Here is a 17,545-nt window from a genome sequence, read left to right as displayed (position 1 = left end):
TAACATTTGGATCATTAGTCATGCATACTAAGTATTCATTTTTGGTTATCAGCCCATTCTCCTCTGACCAGATGTATACAGAAAAACCAAATTTTACATAAAACAATATATATAGTGTGTGTGTGTGTGTGTGGTGGTACTGGGGTTCCTGGAAGCCCTTCTATCTCCGGGCTACACTCCCAGACCTATTTTATATTTTTTATTTGGAAACAGGGTCTCTTAAGCCAGCACTGCTGGCTTCGAACCTGCGTGATCCTCCTGTCTCCGCCTCCCAAGCACAGGGATTACAAGCGTGCACCACCATGCCTGGCTAAAACAATATTTTGTATGCAAAGTATCAGAACAGGAAAGAGCTGGCCTATATCATCCAGCCATAATAGTTTGAGAAACCATTCTCAACAGTGGGAAAGGACCTTGTTTGTAGATCAGGAATAACTTTTTCCTGGGATACAGTGTTGGCAAAACATTGCTATGTTTTGTGTCTTTTCACTCCCATTATAAATACAAGAAAGACCTTCTTCTCTAGGAATATACTCTTTATTTATAGTGCTGCTTGTTTATCTAGAAATTTCCTTTGTTGATATCATAATCTTTTCCTGCTGTCCTGTGATTCCATCCAGGGTACCTTGATTAGATTTTAGGGATTTTTAAGACTTTTTCTTTTTTTGTAGTGCTGACAATAGAACCCAGGGCCTTACAAGTGCTAGGCAAGTGCTGTAACACTGAACTGTATTCCTGAGCCTCTTAAAGCTTTTAAATTATACATTATTAGCCAGGTGTGGTGGTGCACGCTGTAATCCCAGCATTTGGGAGGCTGAGATGGGAGGATCGCAGTTCAAGGACAACCTCAGCTACTACTTGGTGAGGCCCTTTGCAACTCAGTGAGACCCTGGGTTCCATCTCCAGTATTGCAAAAAAAAAAAAAAAAAAAAAAAAATTATTGTAGAATCTCTTAGTCAGTAGTTAAAGAGCTTGTTACTACTTTTTAGTCTTTCAAAAGGATATTTTATTAATAAAATTAATAACTCATATTTAAGCTTACTATATGCCAGGTACTGTCTTAAGTACATTATATCTATTAACTTATTTAGCTTCTCTAGAATCCTATAAGATAGTCACTACTATTAAATTCATTTTATTAATATCTGAAGTCCCACATTCTTGGGAGGCTAAGGTAAGAGGATCCCTTAAGTGCAAAATTTCAAGACCAGTATGGGCAATATAGTGAAAGCCCTTCTTAATTTTTTTTTTTTTTTTTGGCCAGGTATGGCACATGTTTGTAATCCCAGTACCTGAGAGGCTGAGACAGAGGGATCACAGGTTCAAAGCCCGTCTCAGCAACTTAGTGAGGCCTTCTACAACTTAGTGAGACCCTGTATTTTTAAATAATAAAATAAAAAATGTTGAGCATGTAGCTCAAAGGTAGAATACCTCTTGGTTAAATCCCCAGTACCACACACACACACACACACACACACACACACACACACACACACACACACAATTTTGGAGACAAGAAATAATAAAATAAAAACAAAGAAGAAAAAAGAATCACTGAAAGATTAAGTGACTTGCCTCAGAGCAACTCAGCTTTATGTGGCACCCATAATTTAGACCTGTGTAGTCTGGTTTTGGGGTGCTTAACCACTGTGCTCTACCACTGGTTAGCACTGTGTTGCACTTACAAGAAAGCTTTAAGGGTAAAATAGGACTGAGTGACTGTGGGATTGAGAGAAGTTGCGGCAACTGGATTTCTAGCCTCTGAAAGGACAACATGGCATATTATATCCTGAACAGAAAAAGGCAGTGGAGGTAGAAAAGATAGTTTCCTAAAGAAAAAGAAATGGGTTGACTTTTAGCAATTTTGAGTTTAAAATGGAGCAGGAAATTGAAAAGTAAGGTTTTGAGCTCAGAGAAATATAGGAATTGATGTAGATTTTCTAAAGATTAGGTCATTGAAGCATTGAGGGTGAAATAAAAGGAATTTGTCTTGAGTCCACAAAAAAAAGTAGTAAAGGCTCTTTTCTTTTCCACTCTTTAGGAACTCAAGGTAGAGAGGAAAGAGTCCTGCCAAGGAGGTGAGGCTGAGGGAGAAGAAAAACATAACCAAATTGTTTTTCAGGCAATGCGTATCAGAGTAGCTTATTTTTAGCATGCTGCTAAATAGCTAATAGGATAGATTTAAGCATAGTGACTTAAGCAAAATCTTAATAGCTTAAGAATCACCTTGTAATATGAGGTCTGCTAAATATAATGCCTCAGATTTTAATAAAGCAGTGTTTAAAAGCAACTACAACATAATTTTATTGCCAGGTAACAAAATTGTTAATGTTAAGATTGATCAGAGTTACTAATTCATTATTTTTCTGTTAATTATTTATGTTTATGTTAAATATTTTTAAATAACCCAAATAAACTCTTCTACACTGTTGGTAGAATTGCAAATTAAAACAGCTGCTATGGAGTTCAATGTGGAGATTCCTAAAAACTGGGAATGGATCACCACTCCTGGGTATCTTTCCAAAGGGACTGAAATCAGAATGTCATAGTGATACATGCATATCTGTGTTTATGGCAGCACAAATTATGGAGCCAACCTAGGTATCTACCAATAGATGAATGGATTATAAAATTATGGGATATACACACAATAGAATTCTACTCAACAATAAAAAGAACAAAATTAGGTCATTTTCAGGAAAATGGATGGACCTGGAGAACATTATGTTAAGTGAGATTAGCCAGTCACAGAAAGTGAAGGATCATGTCTTTTCTCTCATATGAGGAAGTTGGGGGGTAATCAGGACTTCTGATAACAGAGGAGAAACTTCAGTGAAGCCAGGGGGCTGGTCTAGGGGAAGGGTGCTGGGAGGGAAGATCAGTGAAGGAATCGCTTCCACTGACATTGTGTCCACATGTGAGAACACCAGTGCCAATCTCAATACGCTGTATGGGGAAGCGGAGAATGGGGCAAGAGTCAGGGGAAAGCCCACCAAGTGCCATGTGATGTATGCCACCATCACTATGAATTACATTATGATGTGAGACTAAGGCACCAAGAAATGTATAAAAATAATAATACATATAGTTATTTGTCCTAAGACACTAATATAGGGTTTTTCAACCTTAACATTATTGATATTTTGAACAGGACAGTTCTCTGTTGGAGGAACTCTCCTGTGTACTGCAGGATATTTAGCACAACACTAGTCTCTACCTGTGAGATATTATTAGTAGCAAATCCCTGCGCCCAGTAATGACAATCAAAAATGTCTTCAGACCTTGCCAAGTGTCTCCTGAGAAGTAGAGGGCAAATGTCCTCACGGTACAGTGGGAAAAACATGAGTTTGGAAGCTAGGTAGATTCAGCTATTAGTCCCAGCTCTGCCACATTTTTTTATTTGAAGTTAGGCATGTCTTTAGTCTCTAAATTTTGGTATCCTCCTCTATAAATTAGGGGTCACAATCTTACCCTGTATGAGTGTTAGTTTTAAATTAAAGGGTAGCTTAAGGTACCTTAAGAATAGTCAGTAATAAGTCTCCTTCCTCATAACTATTCATCTTCTTTTTCCCCTAAAGCTACAAGATATTTATGTAGTGACTCGTAAGATATTTTATGAAAATTCTCCAACCCATATATACAGAATCTCACTCAAATATGGCATTCTTCTTATAGTTGATTATTCTTCAGAAGATCAAATAAAGGGAAGTAGACCTGTAAAGGGAAAACAGTGCTTAGTTGGAAAAGAGTTTCAAAGAAACGAATTATGTTTTGAACCTGTAGGCTTATTTAATAAGTAACGATGGGATAAATAGTAATTTTGAAAAAACTGTTTACTGATTTATAACATAAATTCCTATATAGTAAACCTCAAATATTAAAAGTTAAGCCATATACACAAAGAACAGGAGGAAAACAGTATATCTAGTATTTGGAGGAAATATAACTTCTTATACTCAAAGTATTAGGCTTCACTCAAGCTATACTTACTGAATTCCTACTTTGTCAGTTATCTTTTGTTACTTTGTATCATGCCCTACTCTAGATGCTGGGAATAGTAAATAGCAATGAACAAAAATCCTTGCCCATATGTGGTCAATATTCATGCAATATTGAAATTCTCATGAATGAATAGATACATACTTGATAATTATATTGAATGCAAGAAAGTGATAAATTACTGTGGAGAAAAAGTACGGTACAGGAGAGGGGCTGTGTTGGATGGAATCACTGACTTGAAGTATGTGAATTAAATATGGGACTATCTGAGAAGATAGTCCAGGTGCCAGGAAGAAGAAATAACTAGCACTAAAATGTGATTCTTTTTTTTCTGTGGTACTTGGGGTGGAACCCAGGAGCCTTCTGCCTTTGGGCTAACTCCCATCCCGATTTTACTTTTTATTTGGAAACACCGTCTCATTAGGTTGATGAGAGTCTCACTACTTGCTGGGGCTGTCCTCAAATCTGCAATCCTCCTGTCTCAGCTTCCCGGGTACTGGGATTACAGCCATGTTCTATAATACCCAGCTTCTAAAAGGTAATATTTAAAGAGATCAAGTAGACTATCTCATTTGGTAAAAAGGCATGACTGTTTTGCTGTTCATTAAAATCTAGGTCTTTATTTTATACCATATTGCCTGGCATAAATTTCATTGAATGAAAAAAAAGGTAATATACAATTTTTCAAATATTTAAGTCAGTGTTTATAGATTTCTAGAGGACAGAATCCATTTTAGGCCCCAAAGCAGTAAAAGACGGACCAAAATAAGCAAAATAATAATACATGGCTATATAAAAAATAAGGACAAACTAAGCCAGGCATAGTGACACGTGCCTGAAGTCACAGCTACTTGAGAAGCTGAAGCAGGAGAATCGCTTGAACCCAGGAGTTCAAAACCAGCCTGGGCAACATTGCAAAACCCATCTCAAAAAAAAAAAAAAAAAAAAAGGACAACCAAAAAAGTCAAATAATAATTTGTGATTTGTGTTAAATACAAGTATGTTTATATTAACATATAGGAAACACATTGATAAACACTAAAATATCAAACTGATAAATGAACAGAAAGTATTCTTTTGCTAACTATATGCTCACATATCATAACATACTCTTGATATTTCTCAGGATTTTACACATTGCTGTTTCAGAGCTTTGAATCCCCCCCCCCCCAATACTGGAGATGGAACCCGGGGACATTCTACCTCCAAGCTACATCCCCACCCCAGCCCTATTTTTTTTTTCTTTATTTTGAAACAGGGTCTCACCGAGTTGCAAAGGGCCTCACTAAGTAGCTGAGGCTGTCCAGGAACCGCAATCCTCCTGTCTTATCCTTCTGAATGCTGGGATTACAAGTGTGCACCATTTTTTAATTTTTTTTCACCTATTTATGCCTGATAGATTTGTTTCTTCAGAAACCATTAACTTAGACCAGATGGAAATGACTGTTCTTACTATTCCTTACACTCTACCTTGTTGGTTTTTTTTTTTGGTGTGAGAGGACTAGGGATTGACCAGGGATATTCTACTTCTGAGCTATACTATCAGCCATATTTTATTTTTTGTTTTAAAGCAGAGTCTTAATAAGTTCTGAGGGCCTTGCTAAATTAAACTGACCTTGAACCTGTGATCCTCCTGTCAGCCTTCTAAATACTAGGATTACAGCCAGCTGTGCACCACCCAGCCAGGCCCAACACTGCCTTTATTATCTTGTAAGACGGGTCTGGAGGAATATTCTATGTGCTTTTTTCCTAAGTTTTTCTATTTTTAATTTTTTTGGGGTCTGGAGATGGAACCCAGGGCATTCAACTTCCGAGCTACAGCCCCTGCCCTATTTTTTATTCTTTATTTGAAACCAGGCCTCACTGAGTTGCAGAGGGCCTCATTAAGTAGCTGAGGCTGTCTGCGAACCCAGATCCTCTGGTCTCAGCCTCCCAATGCTGGGATTACAAGCATGCACCACTACGCCTGGCTTTTTTTTTTTTTTTTTAAGAATCAGCCTAAATGGGTTTATAATCCCAGCATTTGGGAAACTGAGACAGGAAGACTACAGTTTGTGGATAGCTTCAGCTACTCAGTGAGGCCCTTTGCAACTCAGTGAGACCCTGTTTCAAAATAAAGATTAAAAAATAGAGCTGTGGTATAGTTCAGAGGTAGAATGCCCCTATTACATTCAGTACTGCAAATAATAATAATAATAATAATAATAATAATAATAATAATAATAATAAGCCTAAGCCGGGCGTGGTGGCGCACGCTTGTAATCCCCGCACTTGGGAGGCTGAGACAGGAGGATCGCATAGGTTCAAAGCCAGCCTCAGCTACTTAGTGAGGCTCTCAACAACTTAGTGAGACCCTATCTCCAAAATTAAATAAAAGAAAAAAATGGGTCTGGGAGTATAGCTCAGAAGTAGAAAGCCTCTGGGTTCTAACCCCAATACCAACACCAAAAAAAAAAAAAAAAAAAATCAGCCTAAAGAATGTAAACTCCATCGGGCGTGGTGGCGCACGCTTGTAATCCCCGCGCTTGGGAGGCAGAGACAGGAGGATCGCGCAGGTTCGAAGCCAGCCGCGTGCGCTGGCTTAGGAGACCCTGTTTCCAAATAAAAATATAAAATAGGTCTGGGAGTGTAGCCCGGAGGTAGAAGGACTTCCAAAAAAAAAAAAAAAAAAAAAAAGAATGTAAACTCCATGATAGCTTCTCTGATCTATTTCTCACTTTTATTTCTAGTATCTTGAGCATTATGTTGTATATACTTGGTAAATGTTGATGAGTTACAGTGCAAAACAGGCCAGAAAACTGGAGCATACTATTTATCACTTTGAAAATCAGTGACTTTAATAATGAATGTGAGCTGGGCAGGCTTATAATCTCAGTAGTTGGAAGACTGAGACAAGAGGATCACAGGTTTGAGGCCAGCTTCAGCTACTTAGTGAGGCCCTCTACAACTTAGTGAGACCCTGTTTCAAAATAAAGAATAAAAAATAGAGCTGAGCATGGTGGCACACACTTGTAATCCCAGCATTTGAGATGCTGAGACAGGAGAATTGGGTTCGCAGCCAGCCTCAGCTACTTAGTGAGGCCCTTTTTAACTCAGACCCTGTTTCAAAATAAAGATTAATAAAAAGAAAAAATTGGGCTGGGAGTGTAGCTCAGAGGTAGAATGACCCTAAGTTCCATCCCCAGTACCACACACACACACACACACACACACACACACACACACACACACACACACAATAAAAAATAGGTCTGGGGTGTAACTTGGAGATAGACTGCCCTTGGGTTCAGTTTTCAGTACCAAAGGGAGGGGGAATGAATGTGCCTGGGTGTGGTGATTCATTCTTATAATCCTGGTATTTGGGAGGCTAAGATAGAGGATTGTACGTTCAAGAAGAGCCTCAGTACTTAGCAAAACTCTTTATCAATAACCTAGCAAAATGCTGTTTCAAAGCCAAAAAGAAAAAAAGTTATAGTTCAGGGTAGAATGTCCCTGAGTTCAATCCCCAATACCACCAAAAAGTGACTAATTATAAAGATAAACTTTTATTTTTATGTGGTAAAGCATTCTGGAATATCTTTGAAGATAGAACAAATTGTATGTAAGAAGGAAAATTAGGCCAGGCATGGTGGCACAGTTTTGTAATCCCAGCATTTGGGAGGCTGAAACAGGAGGATTCGGGTTCACAACAAGCCTCTGCTACTTAGCTTCGCCATGGAGAAAGAAATTCTACCTCCTTTGCAACTCAGTGAGACCCTGTTTCAAAATAAAGAATAATAAAATAAAAAAATAGGGCTGGGGGTGTAGCTCAGAGGTAGAATGTTCCTGAGTTCCATTCTTAGTACCCCCCCAAAAAAAGAAAATTAATGAAGGCACATCTCCTCCTTTTATATAAATTATATTGATTGCATTTCCTAAGGAATTTAAGAAGGTTCACAAGCATTGGCTGGATTTCTTTATGCATCAGGAGGGCAAAATTCTCTGTGGAAGTTACATACTTGCTCATCTTTTTATGTTTGTTTTTATTTTGATGGTGGGGATTGAACCTAAGGGCATTCTACCTCTGAGTTACCCCCTATTCCCTTTGAGACATGGTCTTGCTGAATTGCTAAGGGTCTCACTAAGCTGCTGGGGCGAGCTGGCCTTGACCCTGAAATCCTGTCTAAGCCTCCAAGTATTGTGATTTATAGGCCTGCACCACTACATCTGGCTGTACTTGCTCATCTTAAGGAAATTTCATGTTAAAAATAGAGGAACTATTTAAATCCTAAGAAAGACCAAGTTGCCTGATAAAAATAAAGACCCTTTTGCTTTTCCTCAGTGAAAATATAAAAATAGTTTAAAATGTTGATATCTGTTAGCAGCCAACCCCAGAAAATCAGTGGTGAAATGCTGTGGGTCTTGCCTTATTTTTCCTATTTCAGAAAAAAATTCTAAGCTACTGCAAGTTGGGAAAACATACTGAGAGTCCTATAGATGGCAGTGTTTGCTCAACTCTGAAAATGTTTTCTATAGATCATCATCAAGACTATGGGCTGGAATCTTGTTGGTCCTGTTGTTCGGTGCCTTTTATTGAAAAATGAAGATGATAAAAGAAAATATTATTTTCTTATGCTTGATTTATTGGTAAAGGTAAGCTAATAAAACTAGATTCTTTTGTCATAACACATGATAGGATTATAATTCTCTTGAATGTTTTGTTGTTTTGAAGAAAAACCGATCTTATTTGATTGAATGAGCATTGTTATCTCAGCAGTCCCCCAGTTTTCTTATATAAGAATTATCTAATATCAGACCCATGGATTCAGAATTTCCAGGGAGGGACCTGAGAACCTGTATTTTTAACAAGTAGTCTCATTGTACAGATGGATTAGTCACTGTTTTGGAGAGGCAGCTCAAGGCTACACTGATCTTTTTGCAACATTAGAACTAGAGTCAGTGGTCTTTCCTCTGGAAATTCTTTCCTTCTAAGAAAACCTAAAATGCAGGTAATCACAGTGGAAGTAATGAATAGGAAGTAGAACACAGATCAATTAGGACTTACAATGTTAGATTGGTAGCCAGGTGTGGTGGTGTTCTCTTGTAACCCTTGGGAGGCTGAGACAGTAAGATTGCAATTTGAGGACAGGTTTAGCAATTAGCAAGACTCTCAGCAACCTAGCAAGACTTTGATTCAAAATCAAACTAAAATAAGGACTGGTTGTATAACTTGGAGATAGAACTCCCCTGGGTTCCATCCCTAGTATGGTAAATACACATGTATCCCACCCCCAAAATTGGTAAAGGGCTAATATAGAGTTATAAGTCAATATATAATGGCTAAGAAACATAAATTATGAGAAAGATATTACAGGAAACTACTTCAAGATCAGTGCAAATATAGACAAATACATATTTGGAATGAAGAACCATCTAGATTTGAGTTCTTGACTATGAGGGCTGTGTGTGTGTGTGTGTGTGTGTGTGTGTGTGTCTGTGTGTGTGTTATTGGGGATTGAACCCAGAGCCATTATACCTCTGAACGACACCCCGAGCCCTATTTAATTTTTTTGAAACAGGGTCTCACTAAGTTGCAAAGAGCTTCACAAGGTTGCTGAGGCTGGCCACGAACCTGCAATCCTAGCTGAGCTTCCTAAGTACTGAGATTATAAGCATGCGCTACCACACCTAGCTGAGGACTTTTAAAACAAAGCAAACAGGCTGGGGGTGTATGTAGTTCAGTGGTACAGTTTTTGCTTAGTATTTGTGAGGCTTAGTATTGTTTGATTCCCAGCACCATTATAACAACCCTTCACCCCACCCCCCAAAAAAGAAACAAGGCAAGTGAGGTAATAAAATATAACCAAGCAGAGAGCAAGGCAAAGTTACATCTCTTCAAGAAGTACAAAGGAGACAGACTTTATTGGCAACATGGGAAAGGAAGGGCCCACCTGTGGGAAGCCTTGGGAGCCTAAAACAGCCCACATGACCTCAAAGGAAACCCCAGCTCTTGTAATTAAGTTCTCCTTTTCTCCATTTCTGTAACTTTTCCTTTTAACAATTATATGCAGCATTTTGCTATAAAGCAAAAATAATTGTGTTTTCTCAGTACTTACCTTCTTAAAAATAGTAATCATGTGGCTTTAAATGCAACTTGTATTAAACAGGTTCAATTGTGAATATTTTTATAGTTATGTAACCCAAAGGAATTATTGTTGGGTTTGCTTGAACTGATTGAAGAGCCCTCTGGAAAACAGATATCCCAAATTATTCTTCTTTTACTTCAACCATTACAAACAGGTAATAAGCTTTTGATATCAAAATTTTGTTTTATTTGTGTAAGTACCTTGATGTTTGCCCCTAAATATCACCAAAGTAAAGTTTATGATAAATTACTAGTTTTCTTCCACTAATAATAGCAATACCAATTCAAATCCTGCTGCTATATAATTACCCAGTAAATATTTTATTGAGTGTCATACTATTTTTCATGTGCTATGTTGCAACCTATATTTTTTTTGGTTAGCCTTTCTATCTGCAGTTTATATCTAGTACTTTCCCTCTGGACATATTTATTTACTTGCTTATTTTTGCAGTACTGGGGATTGAACCCAGGGACATTCTACCTCTGAACTACACCCCCTGCCCTATTTTTTATTCTTTATTTTGAGACAGGGTCTCACTGAGTTGCAGAGGGCCTCACTAAGTAGCTGATCCTCCTGTCTCAGCATCCCAAGTACTGGGATTATGTGTGTGTGCCACCACACCCAGCTCCTCTGGACATATTTAAAGGGTTGCCTCCGTGGTGTCCACAGTGCTCAGTCTTGCAGTATTGTGGTAGTTCTGTGTCTTGGTTAATAAGAGTATCAGGTAGGGCACTGCTCAGCCTTTACACTGGAATATTGGTACTGAGAATAGCAAAAGTATGGCTGAAGAATGCAGTCAGGAATTATATAGAAAATTAAGGCTCCATGGCTGAGTATAGTAGCAGTATAGGAAAATAATGGGTCTTGAAACCAAAACAGACAGTATTTTTCCATGGAAAGAGATTAGTTTTCATTTTAGGAAATATCTAATCTCAAAGTCTGATAGTCAGAAATTATAGTAAATTTGTTTTAAATAGAAATGTTCATGAGCTTTAAAGCACTTGAAATATTCAGAATCTTGTAGGGGGAAAAAACCATACTGAACTTGTCCTTTTTTAAGAAACTTGATGAGGTGACCTCAAGTTACCACTTGGTCTCTGTTTCAGTGATTCAGAAACTTCATAACAACAAGGCATATTCAGTTGGATTAGCATTGTCTACCCTTTGGAGTCAACTCTCTCTCCTTCCTGTTCCATACTCAAAAGAACAAATGCAAACAGATGACTATGGCCTTTGTCAATGCTGCAAGGCCTTAATAGAATTCGCTAAACCCTTTGTGGAAGAAGTCATTAATGACAAAGAAAACAAGGAAAATGAAAAAGAAAAATTAAAGGATGAATTGCTGAAGTTGTAAGTGTATTTTAAAGATTATCCCACAGTGAGCTTAAGTAATTTATAGTTTGGGGGTTTTTGTTTGTTTGTTTGTTTATTTATTTGCCATGCAAATGTAAATCTAGTTTTAGATTTTGAATTTTATAATATGGGGTTCACTTGATATATATATATATATATATAAATAATATTTAATGAGTAATTTTTATATTTTTAAAAACAATCCATTCGTTTAACTTACTTTACTGTGTATTTTATGTATTCCTTTTACTTGTCCTAACAAGTAAATAATGAAAACAGGAATCTACTCTATGGGGAAATTGTGCTTTTAGTACTGTGGACTAAAACATGTACCATCCACAATAAACTGTCCACGGTAAACATGGCTGTCAAGCACTCGATATATGGGTAGTCCAAATTCAGATATGCTCTAAGTATAAAATACCTTCTAGACTTTGAAGACTTGCCTTTCTTTCTTTCTTTCTTTCTTTCTTTCTTTTTTACTTTCTTTCTTTCTTTCTTTTGAAATGGAGTCTCACTAGCTTTCTGATAATCTTGCTAAATTGCAGAAGCTGATTTTGAACCTGAAGTAAAATATTTCATTGACTTTTATACTGATAATATGTATACTGGGTTATAATATACTAGGTTATATTAATCAGATACTGGGTTAATTAAGGTAAATTATTAAAAATAAATTTTCCTGTTTCTTACTACTTTTTGTCATGCATCTGTTAAAAAACCCTAAATTTTACATGGATTATATATTTCTCTTTCTTTTCTTTATTGTGGTACTGAGAATTGAAGCTAGGGGTATTCTACCTCTGAATATACCCCCCCAGCCCTGTTTTATTTTTATTTTGAAACAGGTCTCACTAAGTTGCAGAGGACCTCATTAAATTGCTGAGGCTGGCTGTGAACCTGAGATCCTCTTGTCTCAGCCTCCTAAGTACTGGGATTACAAGTGTGTGGGACCATGGTCAGTTTATATATTATATTTCTATTGGACTAATAGAAGTATTGCTAAACTAGGGCTAAAATTATTAAATTACATGAATCAATAACCTGATGTTTTTAATTCTTGAGACTAGAGCTATTGTTAACTTATTTCGTCAGGTTAAGACATAAAAAAATTAGCCACTTATGAAACCCATTACTTCATAAAAGAAAATATATTTTTTAAAAATAGGACAGGGACGCCCGGCGTGGTGGCGCATGCTTGTAATCCCCGCGCTTGGGAGGCAGAGACAGGAGGATCGCGCAGGTTCGAAGCCAGCCATGCTGGCTTAAGAGACCCTGTTTCCAAATAAAAAAACTGATAAAATAGGTCTGGGAGTGTAGCCCGGAGGTAGACAGGCTTCCAGGAACCCCAGTACCACCAAAAAAAATAGGACAGGGAGACCCAGGTGTGATGGCACATGCTTGTAATCCCAGCATTTAGGAGGCTGAGACAGGAGGATCACGGTTCCTGGACAGCCTCAGCTACTTAGTGAGGCCCTCTGCAACTCAGTGAGACCCTGTTTCCAAGTAAAGAATTAAAAAAAAAAAAAAATAGGGCTGGGGGTGTAGCTCAGAGGTAGAATGCCTCTGAGTTTCATCCCCAGTACTACAAAAAAAAAAAAAAAAAAAAAAAAAAAAAACAACCAGGGCTAATCACAGACCAAAGTTTGGTTTTTTAAAATAAAACAAACAGAAGTTTATGAAAAAATATTATATTGTCCTGCTTTTTCCTTGAACTAATGAAAACTACATCTTGAACTAGCACTGGTGCTCTGACAAACATTCACAATCTACTGGCCTGGTTAAGATAGAGAAGTGAATCTTACCATGTTGAGTCTAGCAAGGCATTCTCATGTTCTCTCAATTACTAGTAAGAAAGAGAATTCATCACCACCAGTCTTACAGGCATTGAATTATTGGTGCTTATCTTAATCCATTTGTGTTGCTACAATAAAATACCTGAAATGTGTAATTTATAGTTAATAAAAATTTATTGGCTCACAGTTTTGGAAGCTGAGAAGTCCAAGATCAAGGTACCACAGCTAGTGAAGGTGTTGCTGCTGCATCACATGTGGAATGTAGAAGTGGAGAGAGAAACAAGGGGCTGAATTCATCCTTTTGTGGCAGCATTAATCCTGTCCCATTAGGGTGGAGGGAGCCCTCTATCCTAGTCACCTATCAAAGGTCCCACCTTCTGTGTGTGCATGTGTGTGTTACTAGGGATTGAACCCAGGGGTATTCTATCTCCAAGCTATAATCCCAGGTCTTTTTGTTTTGTTTTGTTTTGTTTTGCAACAGGGTCTCACAAACAGGGTTTCTGGGAGTCTTGCTAAATTGTTGAAGCTGGTATCCTCAAATCTACCATCCTCCTGTCTCAGTCTCCCAAGTACTGGGATTACAGGCTTCCACCACACCTGGCAAGTCCCACTCTTAGTACTGTTCCAATGGCAACATGAGTTTTGGAGGGGATAATCAAACCATAGTAATGCTTATTTTATTTTTCATGTAAAATTAGTTTATATTTGAAGAACTAGGCATTTTATTCTTTGGAAGTGTTGATTTCACAGTTACCTATTTCTTATCCTTAGTTGTTTCAAAAGCTTGAAGTGCCCTTTGCTGACAGCACAATTCCTTGAACAGTCTGAAGAAGCTGGGAACGATCCTTTAAGGTGTTTTGCATCTGAAATAATAGTAAGTTCAGTTAATTTAATCTGCTATAAACTTAAATGTTATCCTAATATATTCTCATGTACTGCATGTGGGTGTGTAAATTAATAACTTACAGCTGGTCATGGTAGTGCATGCCTGTAATCCCAGTACTTGGAAAGCTGAGACTCAAGAGGATCTCTGGTTTGTAGCCAGCTGCAGCTACTTAGTGAGGCCCTCTGAAACTTAGTGAGACCCTGTTTCAAAATAAAGAATTTAAAAATGGAGCAGGGGAGTGTAGCTTAGAGGTAGAACACCCCTAGGTTCAATGCCCAATAACCCTCCCTGCAAAAAAAGACAAAGAGGACAGGGCAGGTTTTAGAACTACATAGTAGGTCATATTAACAAAATTTGGATTTAGATTACTAAAAGGGGTGGCATGGATGAGGGTTTTTTGCTTGGGTAAAAGAGCACATGAAGGTGCCAATAATTGAGATAGAGAATACAGAGCAAGGAGCAGGGGGTCTTGGCTTTAAAACAATGTACTGTGGAAATTTAAAACATTAAGTAGAATGATATACTCATGTATACCTATCACTGAGCTTCAGCAATTATCGTTTGCCAATTTCATTTCATCTATCCTCTCTTTTTTTGCTATGTATTTTATTTACTTATTTTTTGCAGTACTAGGGATGGAACCCAGGGGCATTCTACCTCCAAGCTATACCCTCAGCCCTATTTTTTATTTATTTTTAAAAATTTTTTAAATAAATTTTTATTGGTGCATTATAGTTATACATCTTTCTTTCTCTCTTTCTTTCTTTCTTTCTTTCTTTTTGGTGGCACTGGGGTTCCTGGAAACCCTTCTACCTCCAGGTTACACTCCCAGACCTATTTTTATATATTTTTTTTTAATTTGGAAACAGGGTCTCTGTAGCCAGCACCGCTGGCTTCGAACCTGCATGATCCTCCTGTCTCCGCCTCCCAAGTGCGGGATTACAAGCATGTGGCACCACACCCAGCATAGTCATACATCTTAATGGGATAAAAAACTTCTGGAGATATACATGCATACATCACCCAATCAGCCCTTACCCAATCCCTAATGCCTTCCCTCCCCCTCCCTCCTACCCATGCTTGGCTTCCTGATTGACTTTGATATGTTTAAGTACATCATGTGCTTTAAAGAGCCCCCCCCCCCCCGATCCCCTCAGATAGTTCACCTTAATTGCTCCTTTATAGGATCTCTTCTTCATCTGGAGTTCCTCCTGTTACCATTTCTCCCTAGTTTTCGCATATTAGGAAAAGCATCTAATTTCTTATTTTTGTGACATTTCACTGTAAATGCTATAATTTTGTTCTCCCTTATGGCTGGGCAAAATTCCACTGTGTACACATCCCATAGTTTTGAAATCCACTCATCCGTTCAAGGACATCTTGGCTGGTTCCACAGTTTGGCAATGGTAAACTGTGCAGCTATGAACATGGTTGCTAATGCATTAGTTTGGTATTTTGGTTTTCAGTCTTTTTGGTAGATACCCAGAGGTGGTATTGCTGGATCATATGGTAAGTTCGTTTTTCTTCTGAGGATCTTCCATACTATTTTCCAAAGTGGTTGCACCAGCTTGCAATCCCACCAACAATGTATTAGAGCTTCTATTTCTCCACATCTGATCAATTACAGTTTCTTTTATCCTTGGAAGTCCTTCTTTTAATTTCTACCTTTATTCCCACTTACTGAAAGCCAGAAGGTGAGTAAATTTGACAAGATGATTCACTCACAACCAATTTTTTTTTTAATAGAGGTCATTTGGATCTGGGAATCTGCTGAGAGATGAGTTGAAGCAGTGGCAGCTTCTAGTACCTCCTAGCCACACGGTTGCAGGGACCAACTGGCCCTTTGCTGTGGGGCAGGCCCCAGTCCCAGACTAGAAAAGAGTTTTCAGGAGTGGTGCGCAAGCTTGTAATCCCAGTACTTGGGAGGTTGGGACAGGAGGATCACAGCTGAGGCCAGCCTCAGGTACTTAGTGAGGCTTTCAGCAACTCAGTGCAACCCTGTTTCAAAGTAAAGAATAAAAAATATCTCAGAGGTAGGATGCCTCTGAGTTCCATCCCCAGTACCACACATAAACACACACACACACACACACACACACACACACACACACACAGAGTACAGAAAGAACCAAAATAATACTAATTCTCAATCCTAACTGCATTCCCCCACTGTTGCCTTCCTGGCCCTACAGTGAAAAAGAAAATAAGCAGCTCTTCCCCAGGAAGGAGACAGGTTTAGTTAGTGCAGTGAGGCAGCAAAGAGGTGGAGGGAGTAGGAGAGTGGTCCTGACGTCTCAGAATAAGTAGCATTCCAAGGAGAAAGAGCCAGCAGTGAGGAAGCACAAAGCAGCCAAGAAGGAAGGGCGGGGTCAAGTAGGAGATGAAAGGACATGACTTTTGGTCCACACTGGAGAAATGCTGGGAAGTGTGGTATGGCTGGGATCGACTAGCCTCAGCCGTCCATATGGCACAGAACTGCTTCAGTGTCCCAAAGGCTACAATATGGAACATCCCTAAAAGGACAGAGGGTGGCATGAAGTTGAAGAAATTGTATGATGGCAGGGGTAGGGCCAAGTCTGTCTGGGCAAATCTGCTGGATGGTGTGTGAATTGTGAAGACCCTGATTTGGACACTGATTAGACCTCAGATATCCAGAGCATCACTGTAGAATATAGTTATATATGACTTTTAAAAAGGCTGTCTTTCTCTGGAGAAAAAAAAAAAAACACATGTGGGTAGTACCTTTGATGAAGAAATGGAGAGTCATGATTTAAGAGGGCATTGGAATCTGAGTGCAATAAACGTTTTGTCTTGTAGCTATAACAGGAATGCGTGGCATTGAAAATCAGTGCAGCAGTCTAGATTTAGCATCTGTTTGCTGAATAGCAGTCTTTTATGGCTGAGGATGATTTTCCATGGTTCCTTTTATGTTCTGAAATGACTAATGGAACCATCTGGAATCAGCATATTTTAATTTCATAAAGGTTGGGAAAGTTTTATTTGGCTTTTTAATTGTCTACAATGTTAGGCCCAGTGCCTGGCACTAAACTAAAGCATTTATTGAATAAAAGTGAATATGTTGAAGACCAGTATTCATTGTCATTCGTGTGTGTGTGTGTGTGTGTGTGTGTGTGTGTGTGTGTGTGTGTGTGTGTTATTCCTGTATGCATTCCTCATGTTCCTGTACATGTGTGTAGCGCTGGAGATTGAACCCAGGGGTGTTCTTCCTCCAAGCTATACCTCCAGCCCTATTCTTTAATTTTTTATTTGGAAACAGGGCCTCACTAACTTGGTGATAACCTCGCTAAGTTGCTGGGGCTGGCTTCCTACCTGCTATCCTCTTGTCTTAGTCTACCAAATGCTAGGATTACAAGCATATGCCACCA

General features: G+C 38.5%; 1 protein-coding gene across 4 annotated transcripts in view; it reads left to right on the top strand.

Moving 5' to 3' along the window:
• GLMN (glomulin, FKBP associated protein) overlaps positions 1 to 17,545 on the top strand; it is a gene marked incomplete at both ends in the record, with an annotated part of 42,516 nt that overhangs the window by 1,105 nt on the left and 23,866 nt on the right. For all 4 annotated transcript variants that reach the window (XM_080693266.1, XM_080693264.1, XM_080693265.1 and 1 more), the window contains 4 exons: positions 8,515 to 8,631; positions 10,170 to 10,278; positions 11,231 to 11,474; positions 14,045 to 14,147. In XM_080693266.1, the coding sequence (XP_080549392.1) occupies positions 8,515 to 8,631; positions 10,170 to 10,278; positions 11,231 to 11,474; positions 14,045 to 14,147 (573 nt within the window). The remainder of the gene's footprint in view (positions 1 to 8,514; positions 8,632 to 10,169; positions 10,279 to 11,230; positions 11,475 to 14,044; positions 14,148 to 17,545) is intronic.

The sequence above is a fragment of the Muscardinus avellanarius genome (genome assembly GCF_963383645.1).
Source record: "Muscardinus avellanarius genome assembly, chromosome: 3".
Classification (NCBI taxonomy): domain Eukaryota; kingdom Metazoa; phylum Chordata; class Mammalia; order Rodentia; family Gliridae; genus Muscardinus; species Muscardinus avellanarius.
Note: the sequence above shows the minus strand (reverse complement) of the source record. Positions and strands in the feature narration are given on the sequence as shown.